This window comes from Bombus pyrosoma, linkage group LG11, assembly GCF_014825855.1.
Source record: "Bombus pyrosoma isolate SC7728 linkage group LG11, ASM1482585v1, whole genome shotgun sequence".
Classification (NCBI taxonomy): Eukaryota; Metazoa; Arthropoda; class Insecta; order Hymenoptera; family Apidae; genus Bombus; species Bombus pyrosoma.
In genome coordinates, this window is record NC_057780.1 from 660027 (window position 1) to 682553 (window position 22527).

General features: G+C 43.3%; 2 protein-coding genes across 7 annotated transcripts in view; both read left to right on the forward strand.

The window, feature by feature from the left end:
- The window catches only part of LOC122572587 (homeobox protein B-H2-like), a 31445-nt gene extending 9634 nt beyond the window's left edge, over positions 1 to 21811 (forward strand). For all 5 annotated transcript variants that reach the window (XM_043737707.1, XM_043737709.1, XM_043737706.1 and 2 more), the window contains exons 4-10: positions 9047 to 9509; positions 12610 to 12778; positions 17445 to 17628; positions 17791 to 18059; positions 18576 to 19068; positions 19416 to 19553; positions 20126 to 21811. In XM_043737707.1, coding sequence (XP_043593642.1) covers positions 9047 to 9509; positions 12610 to 12778; positions 17445 to 17628; positions 17791 to 18059; positions 18576 to 19068; positions 19416 to 19553; positions 20126 to 20526 — 2117 coding nt within the window. In that variant the 3' untranslated portion in view covers positions 20527 to 21811. The remainder of the gene's footprint in view (positions 1 to 9046; positions 9510 to 12609; positions 12779 to 17444; positions 17629 to 17790; positions 18060 to 18575; positions 19069 to 19415; positions 19554 to 20125) is intronic.
- LOC122572593 (glucose dehydrogenase [FAD, quinone]-like) overlaps positions 1917 to 22527 on the forward strand; it is a 62487-nt gene continuing 41876 nt past the window's right edge. The window contains exon 1 of one of the 2 annotated variants that reach the window (XM_043737722.1): positions 1917 to 2020. The gene's annotated coding sequence lies outside the window, so the exon portion shown is untranslated. The remainder of the gene's footprint in view (positions 2021 to 22527) is intronic. The other variant, XM_043737723.1, reaches the window with a different exon arrangement.

Consider the following 22527-nt stretch of genomic DNA (forward strand, 5'->3'; position numbering starts at 1 on the left):
AGCTCTCGCGCGAACGGAGATGTGACGGAAAGCGGCGGCGGAGGGTCGAGAGGAGATTGGTCGGCGTCGCTGCTGCCATGCCGTCGCCACTGGTGGCGTGCACGGGCCGAAGAGGTGGGGTAAGGGAACAGGGGATCGTCATCCTCAGGTTGGAGGCGGTGGCACTTACGTTTAGACTTCAGTCGGCACCCGCGACTCACGCGGTTACGAGATTCCTTCGTTTAGCAAATTACACGGGCGATCGAACGATCGATACGAGCGACCGGTCGTTGTTTCTTTAAATCGATTTTCAAATTGGTAAGAAGGACATACCGACGTGATACTCGTTGATCGATCGACCTTGTAGTCTGTCTTATCAAGCCGGCGGAGTCGTCGTGTCGTATAATACAGATTGGTTTTAGAGGAGCGAGTCGTGTAGAGCCGCGTATACATACATACATACATACATACATACATACATACATGAGAAGTCAGACCGGCTGTTAGATACGCGCAAAAGGTCGCTGGTCTGGTTGTGCGTCGTCGTTGCAGATACACGGATACCCGAGACGCCGCTTTATCAGCCGCGATTACACAAGTGCGATCCGTCGAATAAGAAATCCATAGCCGTGTTGCGATCTAGGATAGTGTGTTTGGATTTGCTCACGCACGACCGACACTTCTAGAAATGTCTCGCGCATTGTCCCGGAGAGTCGCGGCTAATTCTCCGTATATAATCGCGAAATCGAAGATACGTTCTTCGTTCGACGAGCAATGAAACTGTCGAGACGAATGTTGGTCGACAAGGATGTTCGATCAAGGATATCTGGATATCGAAACTGTCGATGTTAGTTAAAAAGGAATTTTGAAGCGGCGGAGACCGGGGCGCGGAAGGAGATTCGTCAAACGCGACACCACGACGCACGAGACACGGTGTCGCGAATGTTTCGAAAGTTGTGATTTTTTCTTGCCGGTATAAACAGCGACCTCGTCGTATTCATTCGTCGTAACCGTTTCCCCTCTCTGAAATGAAACTGTGACGCAGCCCTCTCTCTTTTCCACGCGCTTCGCATTCCCGGTCGTTTCCACTTCTTTTCGAGCGACCGCTCCGTTCGACACGTCCTGGACGACAGTTTTATCGGTCGTCGCAAGGCTATATGCGTTCTCGAAAACCCGACCACCGAGCAACGACGTGTTTATCTACCTCGTATATACTACCAGGCCGTTCGTTCGTCGCCGTTAAAGGGAAGCTCGTCACCGTGTAACCGTGCACGCATACGGATCCAAGTTCCTATCGAAGAAAGTTCCAAAGCCATCGGCATCTATGTATATTGGAAAGTTATCGTGGTAAAGTAATTACGGCTGTGCTGTGCGGTACATGTATCTTCTGGTCCGGTCGTCGCTCGTAGCGCCGTACGACTCGTTCTCCTGCTTCGGACCTTAACTCCGGGCGCGGACGAGGGTACTGTCCCGACTGCGGCACAACGGAACGCGATCTCGCTATTGTTCCGATCGCAAATTCACGGGTGTGACGAGGAGGAGGCATCGCCGACCCGATCTCCGATTATAGGGTAGAAAATTATCGGGCAGGATCGCAAATGGTCGTAGAAACTGTCGCTTGAATGTGCCGAAAGGGAAGAGGAACGTCCGTACGTCGATCCTGTGTATCGGTGAATGTGTATCCGTGTGCTCGTTATTTTTCCTTTTTCTCTTTTTCGTTGGCGCGCGTGTTGTACGCAGCAGAGAGCAGCGTACGCGAGAACGCGTGTGATCGTCGGGAACATGGGAGTTCTGTTGGTTTCGGATGGCACAGCGGCGGTTCAACCTCGTATGAATTTGAACGGGGTCAAAGCTGCGGGAGCGCAGCGTGCGATCGACATCGCTAACGAGACGAATAACAATGTAAACGGACTGAGAGATGCGAATAGTCTGATGCCGACGCAGGTCGTCGGTATAATCGACGTGGTCGTCAACGACGAGCCGGTACGCAGCTGGATGCCGCCCCCGCCCAAGAAAAAATGGATACGACATTATCTGCTCGGTGAGCCAAACTTTTACCTCTACACTCCCATTTCTCGTCTGCCTTTCGCTCTCGAATCGTGTCGCTCCACCAACCGTCCTTTCTTTAGAGTAATTCTTTCTTTCTTTCTTTCGTCGCGTTCAAGTTGGATAATTCGAGATTAAGCGAACGTCCGTTGACCGTTGACGATCGTAGCACACCTTCGTGAAATCTATTCCAAGTGACTTGATTACCGAAGATTATCGGACGAATAACGCGATCGTTGAGGATTATACAAATTGATCGCGACAAAAGTTTCCAAATACGTATCAAAAGGAATTAGGTTATCCGAGAAACGATTCCACGTTTCTGCTAAGAACTGCTAAGAACAATTGTATTAAAGTCGAAAGAAAAGGAAAATTTGGCGCGAGTCAAATTTTTCGCTACTAGTTGCTCTTTTTGTCGAGCAGTTGCACATGCTGGCTACTTCTTTCTACGTTTGCCGTACAGCGGTCTCCAACTATACGCGATGAATCGCACGTTTATTATCGATGAATTGCTCTTTGTAGTTGGAAAACATCGTATCGATAACGAATAGAAAGAGCGGCGGTACTCGTGATTAACGCGATTAGGTGCGTATTTCAGGGTTCGTTAAGGGGTAGCTGGACGTTTGTACCGTGTTTCCTCGCTTATGAACGAATGGACGCGATAGAAGAGGCTCGTTAAGAAACGACCCGTAACGGGCAATAATCGTGGCCTTGTATCGTTCCGCATATTTCACGCTGCATCTGGCTATTGTTCTTTCGTTGAATATTTTGCTATTTCTCGAACGAATCGAATCGAAATTTGCCGCGAAATTCTTTGCACCGTTGTGTGCGCGCCGATCTTTTTGATAAGACGGCTGCAACGAGAACAGAGGTAAGGCGTACGTATTCGGCGTTCTTTCTTTGTAGTTGCATCCTCGATCACTGTGTATATCGGGCCGATACGAACGCCGAAACGCGGCTCCTAGGTAATTGTAATTACTTAAATAAATAAATTAGCTTCGTCGTAAAACGACGGGACTGGACTGGTTTTCGTTGATCTCGCAAATGTTTACGAGAGGTTACTAAGTTTATTAATCTTGCTTTTACGAAGTTGTAAAATATCGCAAATGTAATTGCTTAACCTTTGTGTATGTCGCGCGTACATCCATCGATCGAAACAGAGAAGAGGAAAGAGTAAATTCTATAGAGAAAGACAGCAGTGATCTTTGATACGGCTACGTACACCGTATCGTTCGATTTTATTAAAGCGATTGAACAATTGGCGACCCGAGCAACGTGCACGCGCTACTCGCCTGCTTTATCAAATTACGTCATACCAGTTCGATGCATATTCGATGCACGCTGTTTAGCAAAAATGAATCGTTAGATACGTCTCTCGTGTCGCATAGTCGTAAATGTAGCAAGCAATCGAGCGCTGCAAAGTATCTCAAGTTTTTCCAGTTACGATTGACTCGACCATACCAATTACGTTGTACGCGACGTATATTTTACTTTACGCGGTTAATTGCATTCGGTCTATAGACATATCGGATTATAGATAATATCGTCGTATTAACGATGTTCGAAGTCTTCGTAAGCCAAATTGATCGACTCCGTTTCTCTCTAATTTCTCGGTTTCGTAAGAACGCGATTAGTATTCAGTTTTTAAGATCGTTTATCGCACGAGGATGACAGAAATAACGGTAAAATCTGTGGTAAATTTGAAAAACGATATTTGCAACATCATCGCTAGGCAGCGAATCTTTACGCATTTATGAGACATTTGAAAGCGAAAAATTGTAGAAAACGCGCGCAATGTGGAAAACTGTGCAAAATATCCAAAATATACGTAGCTCTCTTATAATGCCGTATAATGCCTTTTCATAATCCGACATCTACTTTCCGAGTTCTATATCTAAAAATCTACGAATTCGCGTGAAAATCCGCCATCTAGCCGCCGCTTTTCTCTGCTTTTCAATTTAAGCGGTTGGCGAGTATGTAGTTGTGAAATTCTTATTTATCGATGACGTTATCGGTAGCCAGACTCCGTACGACAAAGGACGACGGTACATTTTCGATCGCCAATTCGATTCACGAGTTCGATTCGCAAAATTGCCACGGAGTGGCTTCGTTTCTAATTTTAAAGCCAAGTCGGTTTGGCGTGACATCAAGGCAATTATATATACGCGCGCATTCGCCACCCTGTGAACTGCACTGCCGCAAAACCGCCCGCGATCCCACCGATTTCCTATTTCGTCTTGCGCGCGAATACCCGCTCCTCCGGTCGTTATCTCGCTGGCACGTGGTCGCTCGCGACTCCGTATCGCGACCGTGACACTGCACTTAACCATCGACTAGCAGTCATAACGATTCCCGGCGGTTAGTTTTCAAGAACGGCGGCGGTGAGAAGCGCGACGAGCAACCGTGTCGACGGCGAACCCGCTCGTCGCGAGACGCGTCGCGCTTTTTATCGATCACACAGCATCGCGACCGATGCAACGTTTCCACGCGGTTTGTCGCTCCGTCCGGCGATCTACGCGCGCACATACGTACGATCTGTCGTAAAAGGTGTATCCAGGAAACGTTAATGCGTTTTAACGATCGCCTTTAAATGTATCGAGCTGTCGGATAAGTTGCGAGCTCGCTCGCGTTTTTGCTCGAAAACAAGAGAAATTCTACGATAATGATGACGAAATAGCGCCACTATTCGATAGATTGACAGCAGATTAAACAGGATGGTATAAACACATTTGCTTTCGTCGCGTCGTTGATGAAAGACGATGGAACAAAGTTTACTCGTATGTGGGAATGGTTGCGTGCGATGGAACATCGCAATACTTGGCTCTAGCGATAGCAGCGACGAGCAGGTGAATCTCGATACAAAGGCGATTCGAAGATCCTCAACCGGATATTAATACTGTAATAAATCACTTTGAACATGATTCGATACTTGGCATATATTACCAAGTTTTATGTACGCGTGTATTTTAGATTTATTAAGGACAAGAAATGGAAACGCGTGGCATGCATCACGTTGGAAAACTGATGGACCAAGGAATCACGACTAACCATGTACACGCGCTTTTTCGCTCGAGTTTCGTAGTATGTATTTTTTTTTTTTCCAAGTGTAATTTTCGTACGGCTTGTACAGCAGCTTTCTCGAATTTTCAAACAGCGAGTTATTTTTATAACGTTCGATCGTACGATTGTTTTACGACTAGACGGATAGGTTTTTATAGTTGCACGTCTTGCGAGGTGATAGTTGATGGCGAGGTTGGTTATCGGGATAGTTTATCGCGACGATCTCAGCCGATTTTTATTGGCAATGCAATCGAGCTGTTCCCGTTAGAAAGGGGTTCGTTCAAACAGAGACACCGTTAAAAGGAGCCGTGTGTTTTTTTCTTGAGCATCGAGGATGCTTCGACTTAAAGTGGTTACGTACGCACAGCCTATAAATATTCTTTAGCTGGACGTTGGGTTCTCGCGTTACAGCAGGACCACTGATTGAGCTTAGCGGCGCTAGATTGGTGTTAAAACTTTAAATACCAGTATGCGCGATTCCTTCTATCCGCCAACTAATCCAGACTTTGACGTTTGCTCTCGTAAGGAATTTTTCAAGATCGATCGGATATCTCCGTTTGTTGGATCGCCGTACGCTTGTCACGTTCTATAAAGTTTAAATCTCAATCATTTTCGCGCATATTCACGTATATACGGTGTATCGTTTCTGAATAAGGAAAGTTTGCTGCCTGAGTCATACGAATTCTACGCACACGTTTAGCAATTACATAATCCATCGAACATCGAGTTTCCAAGAGAAATTACAACCTAACTAGATCGTAATTAACCAAAAAATACGGATAACGATTCAAATTGTAAACACCTTTGCCGATCTTTCTTTCCATCGAATTGCCGATAAATCTGGAATCGCGAATGTCTAAGGATTTCCTCGCTCGAACGGATTATCGTATAAAGTAGCTTCGGGTTTTGATATTTGGACGTAAACAGGCATGCTTGAATTTACATCTGATTAGTTTGACTTCCAGCGTTAAAGGCTGATTTCATGCCGATTTTGCAGATAAAAGAACAGTCACGTTCTTTCGTCTCTGACCATTTTAGTTCATCGCTGCGAATTACCATCCGAACGTCCGTCTAGACAGGCAGGCTCGTCTCTGTCTGTCTGTCTCTCTCTCTCTCACTCACTCACTCACTCGCTCACTCGCTCGCTCGCTCAATCTGTATAGTCTTTAATCTCAGCGTGCGCCTCTCCTTTCCCAAAGGATTTTGTTAAAAGATCCGTTGAACAGGGGCCATTGGCAATTTTAATATCGGCGAGGATATCGAGTCACGTTATTTTATCGATATTTGTTCTTTAATTCTTTTTGTCGTTCGTATCTTTCTTTTTATCGTATTTTTGAAGTTTAACTCGAGTTTAGCCGTAATTGAAAGATTCGATTCATACTTTGGTGGAAAGTTGGCATGTACGAATTTCGCGATACGATCCTTTCATCGACTATAAAAGAAATTTCTTGCATGACCAAATAATTCGAGTCACGACCGAGAAGAGTAATTTCTTTTACACCCATTTATCGAATAAATAATTTGCCAAAATTATTCTTCTTATTGCTTTTTTTTTTATAGCTTGCTTTTTTTTTTATAGTGGCAAGTTGTGGATTATGCTAGAAGATTCGCTCGATGTAAAGCGATCATCCGCGTGTGTCCGTTAGAAGCTCGTTTCGTTCGCGCGATATTCAGGATAAAAACACGATCGTCCGTTTCGCCTTATTTAACAAACGACTTTTGGCTGGTAATTCCATTTCGATAAAATTTATTGCCACGTTTCGGCACTAAACTCGACTGTCTGATTGTGAACGCGGCAACGGTTCAGAGCAGAGGGAACCGTTGTTCGGTGAATTTGCTAATAGATGAATCGCGTCACTGAATATCAATTTCGGAGACAAGAAATTAGCGAAGATCGCTATTTTTAGGTCAAGGATCTGCCTCGTTCGATTCGTTCGTGCTCCACTTTTATTCGATTTTTATCCAACGCTGTTCTTCTCTTTGCTGCTCATTTCCCATCGCCTAATCTCTTTTTAAATATCTTTCTTATCTCTATGTATTATATTCTCTTTGCTGGTAGAAGAAGCGTTTCATTCGTTGGTTTCGCGATGTTAATTGGTCAGACTTTTTAATAGGACTTTACTTTGACAAATTTTACAGTCCATTTCCTCCAGTTTGCTGAAGAATCTCGAAAGATCGCATATGGTAATTTTCTTGCGAGGAAAAGAAACGAAAGAAAAAAGTTTGAAATAAGTTGACGCAGATACGAGAAGAAGATAGAATGCAAAAGACGGGAAGATTTAACCTGTCGAATGCGTCAACCTTGTTACGCAAGAGCAGACTTCCTGTCCCTGTCTACAGAGATTTATCGCGCAAAGTAGGCCACTCGATAAAGGCCGACGACGAACGATCAAAAATATATACTAAAAACTGCGAACTACGTTGACAACGTATCGAAAACCTTGGATCCCTGCAACCTGCCTTAATATCACATTTTTAAGTTATTCGTTCGTTGTAATATTTTTGGTATCGAACTCTCCGCAGATAGCGAAATGCGGAGATCTTGCGCGAACAAGTTCTAGAACGTGCTCGAGTATTAGAAAAGAAAAGGAGAGACACCGTTTTCACCGGTTTGATAGTCCGGACAGTAAGTAAGTGTAAGAAAATCTTGTTCGGTAGAGATCGTGTAGTCGCGTTGCTAGACACGTTTTAGCGTGTTATTCGACGAAGGCAGCGTTGCGAGCGTGCACCGAGCGCAAGGTATATCGCCGGTGCTTTCTTGCTTCTTGTTCTCATGATACGTACACGCCGTCTTTAAGCCCGGAATAGATTTAGGAAGCGTCGAGCTATGCGACGAAGCTTTGCCAAGTCTCTTGGTACATGAATGAGTTAGTTGCATGTGCGTACACGTGCTGCGCTAATTTATAGCATCGCGACGAATGGAGCGGCGGCCCTCCGAGCACGAAAATTGCAGATCCTACAGGACCGTCGTAGCGAAACGTTTTGGTCGTTCGTGAACTGCGATTTTAGACGGCTCTACCTTTTAACCCTGCCTTTGTCCTTTCTATCCTTTTACGTCCAGTCGCGTTTCTTTCGCACACGCAATTTCTTACTTCACTTTGCTCTAGCAAAACTCTTCTTACGGCTAAGCAACATTTTCCTTTCGTTGAAACGAGAGCGAGATTTGGAAACTCGAAGATATTTCGATTTTACTTAACGGATTTTACGTGCAACGTTGCCACCCATATAATCGAACAGATCTACGTGTAAATGATTTTGTGGAGAGGAAAAATTGAGTCGCATCTGAAGATGGAGAACGAGGATGGAAGACGTAGCAATTATGACTGGTTAGTGCAAGTGGAAAGAGTTGATCCTGGTAAAGTTGATCTGTACGTATCGAAGCCATCGCCACTCCAGAGAAGCATTCGCTAATCTTAGGCGAGAACATAGTCATTCAGGTTCGAGTATAGAATAGAATGAGCAAGGGGAGCGTCGTCTGCACCGTAGAACGCGAGGAATTGCTGCGCCTCCGTGAATGCTGTCCAGAATGAAAGTTTCGAGATCGGGCAACCGCTTGGAAATTACCCCTGTAAAATTCTCCTTTCGTATAGTCCCTTTCCTGAAAAACTATTTACCCGAGATTGTGTTGCTGGTGAGCCGCTCGAATACGTTCACCTGTACCTGTAATATTTCTCTAAGAAATTTCACGTTCTTCTGGTGCTGTAGACTTATCGTCATCTTCGTACGATATAAAAACGACAATCGCTGGCAAGTTTCCAAAGTTTTAAGAATCGTTAACCAGCATTTATCGAATAGATAAATCGACGATAAAAGTAATAAATTGTTATATTATGGTAAAAATAACTATGAGATTTTGATTAAACTGTATCGAACTGTATCTCTTTTGGACAGAAGAAAGAGCAAAGTAGAAAGTTTTATAACGGTCAATCTTCAGAAAAGATTGATTTGATTTATTTTTCAGAGGAGGAGCCGCTAGAAAATAATAGAACGAACGGGAATCACTCGGCAGGTTCCCGAGGGAGTCCCGTGATCTCAAGCACGCGAGTAACGCCATCCTCGGCGAACGCAAGCTCGGCTCATCTGACCACCGTACACTCTACGTCGCACCTCCATCTTCATCATCATCATCATCAGCAGCAGCAGCAGCAACAGCACCAGCAACAGCATCAACAACAGCACCAACAGCAACACCACCAACAACAGCAACAGCAGTCGCAGCAGCAACCGCAGCAACAGACGCAACAGCAACCGCAGCCGCAGCAGCAACAACAGCAACACCATCACCATCATCACCATCACAACAATCAAAACAACACGCATAATCCTTACGTGGAAAATCATAATACGAATCACTCGCAGCAGAACGCGGGCAATCTCGTCGTCGACGTCGAACCCAGCCACGACAATAAGAAGCATCGAAACGGGTAAGACTGATGCAACTATTTCTATTTTATTTGTAATTCGTTCGATGTATGTCGGTTAATTTCGTTCGTGCGATAGATAAAAATAAGTTAGCTAAGATAAGCTTAATTCGTATATATTATATGTTTAATTTAAGTTTTAACCCTCGTCCGTCCCTTATAACGAACATATAAATTACGAACGCCAGACCAATATCTCTCTTTGTCGCTTTACTTTTTGCTCTTACTTTTATCTCGTTTATCACAACGCGTGTCAAATTGACATAAGCGACGGCCGACGGATGCTGGTTAAACTGTTAAGTTCGTATAATTTGGGATAATGTGCATAACCGTCCTTGTGTATATCTTGTGTATATTTTGTGTATATCTGTGTTTAAGTTTAGTTACTGTACTTTTAGTTACTATAAAGTAGATCTAATATAGTTTATGTCGACATACGATTAACATTAACGTCAACGTATGCGAAGATATGCTTTCTAATTTTTGTAAGGGTGGTAGGAGAACTTTGAGTCAGCTTTCTTTATCATCGCGGCACATTGAGTTATGATCTCAGAATTGGATAAAAAGGAAAAGAATTAATATATGGGCGCATTATTCGCCCATGTAGTAAATAGAATCACCGAACACCTGGTACGAAAGTGCTTTGTAATAACTTTAAGAGTAACCAAGTTACCGTTGCAACTGTGACCGATTTTATACGGAAAAACTTCTTAAAATCTAATTATAATTGTCCTAATTGTCCTTAGAATAGTTCGTTTTACGGAGAATGAGAGTTGATTCGAGTTAAACAACTTGGAAAACGAATTAACTTCTCGTACTTGTTTGTTACATCGAAGGTTACACGTGTTGCAGATTTGCATCGAGTAATTTATACCATTAACGCGTAATTAGGTGTTGCATATACAGCGAGGGACAAAGGTATTCGTACACCTTTTAAAGCGGAATAACTTTTTAAAGCTCGGATCGAACGACGAGTGTCTGTTCTCGCTGAAAAGTTAGAAGGATCAGATTTCTACGTGACGCGTAACATTTCTTTTTCTTTTTTTTTTTTTTCTTTTTTCTTTTCTTTCTTTTTTTTGGAAAAATTGCAATTGGTCGGAATCTCGAGGAAGAAATTGGACTTTTTCTTTTTTTATCCAAGCTTGTAATAAAAATTTAAGCAACACGATTATCGAACATTTATACGTCAGTTACACAATTACGCTGAAAATTTTATCGAAATCGGTTAACGTTGCAACGAGTTACGAACGGTTAAAAATGCCTGTCCCCTGTTTCCGCATCAACCGAGCTCGCTAAAATTTTCAGTGTATACATCGTACAACTAACACAAATCCTCAAAACGTGGTGCTGAAATTTTCGTCACAAGACCAGATAAAGATGTTGTAAAAGGCAATTTTTTCAAAACATTTTTAACGCGTTATCTGGTAAACTAATCCTTTGTCGGTTTCTCGGAGAAACTCGCGAGTCGTTTGGTCAAATTTTAAGCAAATTATTCTGTCTTAAAGGATGTACACGAGGTATACTTTTGTCCTTCGTTGTGCATATTACATTCTTTTTTTTTTTTTTTATAAACGGTTAACACGTTCTATGCCAAGAAAGAAGATCATTTTGGCCGTATCTTTAGTATCTTATACGCGTGTCACTGAAAACGTTACGTTAAAAAATTTCATTAGAGGAAAATAAGTGATTTTCTCCGTTTCAACGTTATATCGAACAATTCTTTTATTCGCCTACCGAAAGTTTCGGCTGTACCAATCGTTAGAACGTGTTAATATTTTATCAAATGTTACATCGATAAAATTCCATAGTATATAACCCGTAATTAACATTGGATCAAACCGAACGTTACTTTCTTACAACGAAATACAACACATCTACACCCCTAATTCTCAAGAAGTTCATTTCTATCTCCCTGTTACTCGTCATCTTTCCTCTAAAAATTTCTTTTCAAACTTTTCCTCTTCCTTTTTCCGTTTTTGCTCCATCCCGCATTTGCTCTCTCTCTCTCTCTCGCTCTATCTCTATCTCTATTCTTTCTCTCTATCTCTCTCAGCAGCATCAGCAGCTGTAGTATCTTGTTCCTCGTCGCGAATTCTCGTTCGGTATATTTTTCGACGGTTGCTCAGTCCACGGTGCCGCCAACTTCGCTTGCTTCTCGCCGTTTTTCCGTGTTCTTTCTGGCTGCCGATATGCCAGCCTGTTGCTTCGCGCGCTCTCCCCCTCCGTCTTGTCCGTTCTCTCTTTTCTCGATGCACAGGCAGGAGCGTCGAGGCAACAGAGTCTTCGCTACCCATTCACGCGGTGCACGTGTCCAGGGTGAATGGCACGTGCACGGTGCGTCACTTACCACGTCGTGAGACCGGGGACCGGGATGCGTACTAACGCGCCGCTGCCATTATCGCGTACCACCACATGCGTGCTGCACGCTCGTGCCTCCTCCCGCTAGAGATTATCGTAATTTGTCTGCCACCTTCTGATTAAGAACGCGATTTCGATGTCTGTGTACTTGGCTTCAGAGGTGCGCGAGGATCGTTGCTTTATCTGATCGATTACAGGGATTATCGACCGTTTTGCGCTCGCTTTATCGTCATGGTTTTCTCCTCTTATTTTGCATTTCTGTGTTTTCTGTTATCGGATAGCGTTCCTTGCCTGGACCTCCAAGACCGATGCAAAGTACTCTTTTATCTCGCGATTTTCTCCAATCGTATGTTTCACTTTAATTTTCTAGATGCGAAGAGTGCATGCGAAACTGATTAACAAAAAATATTACCAGTAAGCCGGTCGTATTGCTGCGATCATGTAAGAAAACGACGCAAGAATGGTATTATCGTTTGGGGGAGGGGCAGGCGAATCGATTCGGAAATGCCTGACAAATTAGAAGCAGCGTAATGTAATTTGTAGGGGGAGGTAAATTGTGCACGAGCTACGTTTTACCGGTGAATCGATGCTTTTTATTTAAGGGCCTGTGAAATCGCTTCGATAGAATTTCGATAGATTTCATAGGTCGTTGGAACTAATTTATCAACGGTTTATCGGTTCCACATAGATGTAAATATAAATGGAAAATATCGCGTGTCTACATATATCCGTTTCTCTATTCTAGACCGTGTGTAATCCGTTCTGGCACCAGAGAAGTGCATAACAAATTGGAGAAAAATCGAAGGGCGCACCTGAAAGAGTGCTTCGAATTATTGAAGAGGCAACTCCCGTCGCAGGAAGAGAAAAAGTCGTCGAACCTTTCGATTCTTCACGCTGCGATCAGGCATATACAGGTATGTAAATTGATACGTGTAACGTGTTTTACGATTCATACTCTTTTCCCTTCCGTCCTAATTTATAGAGAAGCCTAGCGCAATTGCTATAATATTCCTTACTGTAAAGCTACATGCTGTTTACTGTACGTAATAGCGAAATCCTGCTCTCTCGCAGAGAGTATGCTTGCACGCGAAACGCTTTGGTATCGTAAAAACTGCTAATTATGCTCGCTATTATGCCGCAATGGTTTCCAGTGTCGCAGGTTAGCTGTGTGACCTAGCGCGAAATGTGTGGTCGTGGCACCTGAATATAAAGGCCACGTAATTGTTCCGTTCGATTCGCACGGTCGATGCATCGCGAGTCAGTTTCGATGTACGAGCTTTTCGAAAAAGCGTAAAAAGAGAAAAAGCGAAAGACAGAAATAATCCGGTGATTGCGTGTAACGGGGGTTGTAAATGCGGTTACTTCGCCACGTAATAATCTTCGGTACGTAAGACTCGACCCGATTAATCTTCCATTCTGTTAATCGCTTTCGTTAATATATTGCGTCTCGCAAATTATGTATCAGCGAGTGATGTAACATATACCATATAATGATTGTAAATACCAATTAGCCGATAGTAGATAGTAATGGCATATGGTATCGGGCCGGAAATAAATCATTTTATTGTATCGATAACGCTATCGTATAGAGACGTTGCGGCTATTTCATATTCAGAAGGAAATTTTCACTTCTCCTTGGTACTCGAGTTCGATCCTATCTAATACATTTTTCTCGCAATTTCGGAATTGCGAAACGGACATGAACTTTTCGCGCGACGGCCAGAGAATCGGGCCCGATGCGCGTCCCCGCGAAGGTCGACCATACATACCACCACCTCCTTTCCCTTCTTTCGTGATTCAACTCGAATCCTACTATCAGCCGTTTGGCCTCTTTCTCACGCGCTTGTGCAGCCTATTCTACCCTTTCGGTCTGCGCATGTCTCTCTTTTCACCTATTTACTATACGATCCGTTCGTTTCTTTCCAATATGCGGACGGCATACGCGTCGTTTCCATCGTACGTGCAAACCCAGGGTATCGTATTTCTTTTCCTTCTTTTCTCGCTTCCTTCGTCTTTTCCTTTAACCAGATCGACTAATTTACTTACAATATATTATCCCGCCTTTACGTGAGAATTATTTTTCACTTTTCCCTCGCTTTTTTTCCGCTTTTCCTCGCCACAGTACAGTCGTCTTTTCGTCCTCCTCGTCCGATAGTTTCACTCTCTCCGTTGCTCCGTCTGCTGCACGAGGTCGTTTCTAGAGACACGTTGTTCCCCCACCACCGCCTTCTTTCCTCGTATTTTCGTCTTCGTCTTTTCTGTCTCGCGATCCCCACTTCTTTCTAGTCTCGTCTCTTATCTGTCGCTCTCTGTCTGCTCCTGACCTCTCCTCTTTCTTTCCGCGTGTATCTTCTGTCTCGCGTTTCCTCTTCGACCGCGTTTCGTATCTGTAGTTTCTTTCTCTTTCCGTTTCTTCATCCTCTTCCTCCTCCTCCTCCTCCTCCTCCTCCTCCTTCTTCTCCTTCTCCGTTCGCCCGTCTTCGTCAAAACGGCATTGTCTGTGTACTCTTTCGTCTTCGTCGATCGTCGTCTTTCCCACTCTAGGTCATCCTGCGCCTTCCCCCACCATACGAGACGTTCGCTTTCTTCGTCTCCGGTTCACTCCGTGCAGTTTGCGCGTGTGCGTACACGATGCTTCTCCACGTACAAGGTGTACCTGTGTTGGTTCCACGTGATTGCGCGGCCATCGGTGTCACGCAGCATGGCACGTACGGCGTACGCTGCTATCCGAACTTTTATCGTTCAGAGCGCCATTGTTGCCGACTTCTAAGTACGAAACGGATGCTTCACTCCGACGTGTCGAAATTGCACGTTGGCTTACCGTAACGTCAGGTTTCTGCGTAATTACGTGGAATTACCCGTTCCATGTTTCTGTTGAGCCACCGATCAGCTACGTCTTCCGAACGATGTCATTGACGTATACCGTTATCAATTAAAAACATTTTGTTACATATTTATTAATAAACCTTGTCAATAGATATACGGAATCAACGAAACACGACCGTTACGTCTTTTAAAAAAAAATAAATAAATATATATCAAAAGACTAGCTTCTTAAGAATAATTTTCGGTCTCAATCATGCTCTATTGTCTACCTCGGGGTCGAGGATTATCCAAATGTTCTGTGAGAAACGTAGCGATTCACAAATAAACCGCACGATTACCGACGCAATAATAACTTTGTGAATAGCTGCCAGATTTTCAAGATCGTTAAGTATTTAAGCTGGGGTATTATTTCGGAAAATGGTGTACGGTCGTTACAGGTACCGAGCATCGTTATTTCGTTTCAGTTCGAAACTCGAATGGCGAAAGGAAACCTATGGATCCCGTGAAAACGTTGCGTCAATGACCATCGATCAAAATACAACGTAATTATTAGGCCTTAAATAGCGTAATAACGAAACGTTCCCTTTTAACAGCTGACGTATTGGCACAATAAATATATCATCGTATCGGGACAATGCTCGATCGAAATGTAGATATTTGAAAATTAAAAAAAAGAAAAAAAACAAAAAGCAAGATATATACATCGGGGATACGAATGAAAGGAAACCGGTAATCCACTACCGGTACGACGACACTTTAGACGGGTTTAACTTACTCCGTTCTTGTTAGTTGGCGAAAAATCCGCCAGATTCGCGCGCACGCGAGTTCGATAAAGTATAATAAAGTACATGCACGATCTTAGCGGCACGTACGACGTGGCAGATAGGGGAGATGTAGAAAGAAACGAAAACGCTATTTGCGTATATCCGAGAGCGCAGTATTGTGTGTGCGAATCCTGTTGGAGGCGGTTTACCCACGTGCTTGTAAACCGCGCGTGCGCCTATTCATGCAACGGCCTTCGTGCACCTTCCTCCTCACCTCCGTTTCAGTCGTCTCTCTATCTCCTTTTAACTTACCTATCCTTCGATACGCGTGTCTGTCTATTTTTGTTGTGTTTCTCAGCCTTTTTCGCAACGTATATTCCCCTCCTCCTTATGCTTTGCTCCCCTCTCTTTATCTCTCGTGTTGCGTTCTATCTTTGTTGGTCGTCCCATCTTTCTTCATATTTACGTCCTGCTTCGTCTTCCTCTTCTTCTTCTTCTTCCTCCTCCTCTTCTTTTTCTTCTTCTCCTCTTCCTCCTCTTCCTCCTCCTCCTCCTCCTCCTTGTTCTTCGACCAAGGCGATCCTCGTCTCCCACTTACTTTCTTTGATTATCACTGTGTAAGTTGGCGACCCCGGTCGTGTCTTTTCTTTCCGTCTGCGTTCCCTTCTGCGCGCGGCTGCGTCGTCGTTCTCCTCTTTCTCCTCCTTGACGATCTTACCACGTGTATTCTGTATCGTGCGCGCCGGTAGCGCTGCCACTTATTGTCACGTGCGTTCCACCGCGAAACGTTCCTGCCGATACCGAATCGAATGCTTATCACGTTTCGACGGAAAGTCGTACCTACTCGAGATTTCTACTGTAACACGTCTAAGTATTTATGTCTATATCGTTGGCCATTGTTTCATTTCACGTTGAATTCATAGTCTAACTTTAGAATTAATCTTAGACAGCATTGTTTCGCTCAAAAAAATATCTACCAATAAATATTCAATATATACGAATAATATATTAATAAACGATTTAACATCGGCCTGAAGCTATGGTTTGAACTCAGTTACTCAGTTGAGTAGAAGTTAAGCTTAGATCAAGTTCTATAACAATGTTGTATACAACGGTGTAAGGTTGAGTTTGGTGGCGCGAAGATTACAGGAAAGTTAAATACATATGGGCCAAGGCGCGAGATTGAATTTTGTAATTTGTACGGCAAATGATGCCGATTTTTCGTTGGAGATTCTTATCGCGGTTCAAAGTTGCCACATCGTGAATTTTCACAGCAAACGCGTGCAAACTGAACTTGATCAGGTTCGAATTTGCACACGGCAAGAATTTCGTCCTTGCATATTTTCTTTCTCCTCGACTTCTCTCGAAACGCATGCATCTCGTTCGCTGGGTATCGGAGCTCGTTGTCACGTGCACCCGTGCACTCGTGCACGGTTCCTTCACGCATGTTCGTGCTGACGTTAAACACAAGGCTTATCGTATTTCGACGGTGAGATGTCCTGAATCTGCAGGAGTATCGTGTGACGCTCGCGTTATGCTGTTCTCGAAAACGAAGCCGGGATATACTACGTATAATGGGCTTTCGTCCGCTTTTTGTCGCGCGCAGGCAATTTTTCATAAAGGTCTACCGGAGTGTGCGAAGAGGATCGCAACAACTGCAATCGTTTCTGTGAAACATGCAGGTTCGATAAACATGGATAATTTTATGTACGACAGATTGCGTAAATTTTAGAGTTTTTCGTATCGCAGAAGTTTCGAGGGAGCAAATAAATATATATCGCGTTATCGGTTGAAATATATTTGCGCATTCCCGTTCGCGAATAATCGGAATCTGTCTAGAACACGTGCTTATATAATCGCGAGAACGTGTTGTATTTTACATCGTTTCGGTCGAAAGCTAATTAATTTTTCTGCTCGTTCTATAAAAAAATACGAAACTTTTTTCTACCATCGATTGGCCTGTTTTTTAATTGCGGGGATATCGTTACAGATGTTGAGAAGGAAGGAACGAGATTACGAGCACGAAATGGAAAAGCTTGCTAGGGAAAAAATTGCTGCCCAGCAAAGATTACTAGCTCTGAAGAAGGAACTCGCGGCTACTTGGGATCACATCGACTTTAATACTCTTTTACCGGAACAGAATGCGGCTGCCGATGTAACGGCCACGAGAAGTAGTAAGTCTTATAATCGAAATAGGACATTCACATACCATTTAAACGTACTCGAAGGGAAACAACAACCAGTTCGAAGCGAATTATTTTCATAAAATATAGAATCGACGATAAGAGAAAAATGTAAGGTGGCGATTTCTAATTTAAGAATTTTTTTTATTAAAGTTTCAGAAAACATAGAGGTTGATGTGACGGGGCTCGCACGGGGTGGTACGAGGTACAGCAGTACCAGCAGCCTGAGCAGCGCAGCTACGGCTAGTTCACCGCAGACGCTACAAAGTACTAGCGCGACTTCCAATATCCACAGTCAGGTCGCCACTGCGGCAGTTGTCTGCCAAGCGCAGGGTATGAATCTTGCGCCAAGTTCCAGAGAAAGTCCACCTGTCAGTTCGAGTCCTGGAACGCCTGCACCTAGCATTCCTACTCCAGCACAGGTACGTCCTATAAGAGGTTGAAAACAGTATCGAGCACAAAAGTTCCACGGTCGGTTGAATTGGCTCGGTCGGTTAAGTCCGCGACTGCTAATTCCGAACGTCTCTGGATCGAATCCCAGTTTCGGCTAAAATCGTAACTAACCGTTTTTTATTCGCTTCAAAATGGTTAGATCGCGAAGCATATATCGTCGAAGCATACTGCAGCAATGGCAAAAGAGCCAGAGCAAAATTGCGCAGCAGTAGCGCAGCACGCGTGCGCGCGCGCGCACCCCCTTGGACACAACGTTTGTACATTTAACGTTGTGTGTGGAACAACGGTGCAAGACTCAAATGCATTGCGAAATGTGTTTAATACAACTAGTTTATATAGATATATATGTATAAATTAGTTGCCGACCAATGCAACAAAACACATTTGTTTTTGTAGATTTAGAAAAGAATTGGAATACCTTCTTATATTACATATCAGAAAGTCGAAAGCTTGATCCAAAGTAATTTGTGAAATTTTCATCGTAGGAGAAAGTTAATACTTCACCGACGAGTATAGTGCAGCAGCCGCACCAGTTGCACTTGCCGATCAGCGCTCAGATATTGAACACCAGTCAAGGCTTGCCGACGATTGTACCGACCCTTCAGCACCTCGGTTCGAGCTTGAGGGTGATACCCGGTGACACGAGGCAACTTCTGGTCACTCACACCGCTGGCAGCAACGAATCCAGGCCGCTCACGTTGGCCGTGCAAAACTCGCCGGATCAATCGAGGCCGCTTATTGCCGTGCAATCGAACACTGGAAGTGAGCCAAGGCCCGTAGCGCTGGTCGTTCACTCGTCCACGGCCAACGACAACAGGGTAACGTTTGTGCATTCTAATCTGTCCAACAACGACAGGCCGTTGGCCCTAGCCGTGCAGTCGTCCGCCAATGACGTCAGGCCAGTTACATTAGTGCATTCGACAAACGAGGGGAGGCCGTTAGTTTTCGCTGCGCATTCTCCTGCACTGAATGTTACGAGTGAGTAACTCGAAACGATCCTGCCTACATAGCGTAATTACGAGTTCGCCGCTGTCGTTCATTTGTCGAACAGATTTTTGTTTATTCTAAAAATATAAAGAAAAAATTCGATCAAGTATTTGCGACGCGTGTCGACGCACGTTTATTCAGTGCTGTTCAAACTGCACCACGATATCTAGGGAACTTTTCTTATTTTGCTTTCATCTTCGATAGTAATTAAGTAACACGACTGCGTGAATTTGTTGGCTTTCGTACTTTGAAATTTGACGAAACATCCTATCCACGAAGAACGTTGATTTATTTTCTCGATCGTGTTGGATAATAATCGTGCATTGTGTACGTTGCAGATGCTCAAACGAGGATACGAGCGGGTGACGCGCAGACCACGCATAAAATGGTCGGTGGTGTGACACTGGTAGGCGGAAATGGATCGGAGTTGACTAGACTTCCCGGTGGCGCTGAATTGAACATACTGCCTGCAAATGGTAATACTTTACATTGGATATCCTTCGTTCTTTTCTTTCTATACCTGTATCGTAGTTTAAACACGCTATTTACAGTGCTAATCTTTTCTATATTTGCCGCCAGAGGGCAAACCTACAATTCCAATTTCTCGCTAGTTGTCGCGCATTCATCGGTTTCTATAAAAACAAGTTCTGATCTCATTTTTTTCGCGTTTCTTGTATACAGCACTATATCCAAGACCAAATCGTACTGTTACGATCTTGTTAATGAAACGGTGCTAGATGAAGAATATGGCCATTTGCAGAGCGATTCGTGTTGTATTCGTGTACGGGTTGCTTTGAAAATGGTGTACAAGTTTTTTTTTTCTTATATTTATTACGTGCTTTTGATTTACGTTAGGATACTTATTTTTAAAGAAAGATATTCAGCAACGGTGAATGCTCGTGAATAGTTAGAATTACCAATCGTGGACAGGTATAGCAGGTGAAGACGATCTCGAGCGCAAGGGATTGAAATTATTCTCTTATTAGCGTTCGTTTCGGGTGAAATAAGGCAACATATCTTACCGTGCAATTACCCCTATGGGTTGCAGGATTGACGCTGAGCCATGCAGGAGTGTCGCTTCAAACCACAACAGGTAAACCAGGCTCGACAGTGATGCAAAACGCTCCGTCCACAGAGGGTATAGCTCATATCGTTGGCCCGCACACACCTCTCTCCGGCCTGACACCGATCGTCACACCGATGACCGTTGTCTCGCAAGGAAATCAAGTGACTGCTCATATCCTAGCCCCCTCTAGCCTTGCGGGCAAAATGATCACCACCCCGATCCTCAAATCCGTGGCACAAATGCCGATCGTGAACGCCCAGTATATCAACACCACCACTCTGGTGAAGCCTGTAGTTGTCGTCAGTTCACCGTCAACATCCACACCACAGTCGACGACGGCTTCCAGTACACAACCTTCCTCCACCACACACTCGACCGTCTGACAGAATCAAAAGAAAGTGAAACTAGTTTGAGAAATGGCTGCCGCTAGGTGTATGGAGGTGCGGGGTCGCAGAGATTACGATAGATCGGTGTTTAATCGACACGTGTCCATGTTCCGTTATCGTTTAACGAGTTTCGCGTGTATAGGACCGACGATTGTACACGATCGATTCGATGCTTCAACGAGAGAAAAGGTAAAAATCGTAGATCTGGTCAAGGGAAGAAGTGACATAAGAGACGCGATAATTCTCTCCGTCGTACTATTTCCAACATCGAGGGAGGATTTCTTATTTTGTAAAACTTCGCTCGTGTCCCTTCGTGCTTTCGATTTCAAATGTTTCCGCTCTCCCAAAGAGTGAGACGACTGAGAGATGCGAAGGTGTTAAAAATGCTGTTGCTCAACTTACGCGATTGTGCATGGTACCTTGAATGCTTTAGAGAAGTACTTATGGAAGGCAAAGCTCGCTGGAAATGGGTCGGGGAAATGAACGCGACGAGGCAGCTTCGGACGAAGATGATCTCGTTCGTGTTTGCCGGAAGCATAAGATGGAAGAAAGTAGGCCGATGTACGCGATGGAATTTCTCAATGCCATCGTTTAACGTTTGCAAATTCAACATTTCGCTGTTCTATTTTTCGCACGATAAAATCCCGGAAGATAAAACGGTCGATGATCGTTGGTATTACGTTGTCTGTCGAGAGATCTCTTTTTCTAAATTGCATACGCGATCGTACATCGGAACGTATCACGAACGAATTCCGTCGACGCATGAAATCAATTTGACTCGTGATACTGAAACGTTATTTGCACGACTGTTTTTAAATATCTTGGCTGCAAAGTATAACAGAGCTACGTATATCGTTTCCTTTTTGGTACCTTGTTGCAATTGAAGAAGTTCGGCAATGGAGAAACTAAACTGTGTGTTTACAGAGTGATGTTAAATTAATGAATTGTATGATATATAAGGTTCGTTTATATGTTTGAAATTGACCGAAATCTTGAAATCGGATGGATGATAAATATGCTTGCGCTTTTAAATTAATCCTTTATGTTAAATAGTGGCTGTGGAGAAACGATTATCCTTTACGCCTGTAATTTACTTTCGGAATCTTAGATGATAAATTGAACTTACGACGCGTTGAATGCACGCCAAGGAAATACGCATACGTTTCTTTCTTTTCTTTTATATGTCTATACATCTATCTATCTATCTATGTATCTATCTGTCTATCTGTCTATCTATCTATCTATCTATCTATCTATCAATCTATCTATCTATCTATCAATCTATCTATCTATCTATCTATCTATCTATCTATCCATCTATTTATCTATCTATATATGTATATCTATATATCTATATATGTATATATATATATATATATATATATATATATATATATATATATATATATATATATATATATATATATATAGATGGATAGATACATAGATGTATAGAATGTGCTCAAGTATTTATTCGTTTCTATTTATTTTACAAAGTGCAACACTGGGCATAAGCAAAACGTTGTTTGCCTTGGCTTTATAGTCCTGATGCCTTTATCGGATTCGTTACGAGAGGACGCTCAGCCCTGACTTTTCTCGAAAGTCTGAAAACAAAAAAAAAAAAGAAGAAAAGTGACAGACAAAATACGTATGCGTACGTTTTTAACCGTATGGTAGTTTTGTTTCTGGCGAAGCGTGTACATAGAGGTGTTCGGACCGCTGACGAAACATTATATTTTGCATAATATTTTGCTGCAATTGATCGGATAGATAATGGAATTAGGGGAGAATAGTTTCCGATTTGCGTTGCAAGAAACACAAAAACAGAATTATCGTATACAACAACATACACGCGGTGGTTTATCGTACTATTTTAAATTGTTTTTTTTTCTATGTGTAAGTAAAGGAAAAGGAATTTACGTTTCATCTTGCAATATTTTAAGTTTTTTGAGCTTTCATTCGATATACTCGATGCGAGACCGTTAACGGTTGTTTACT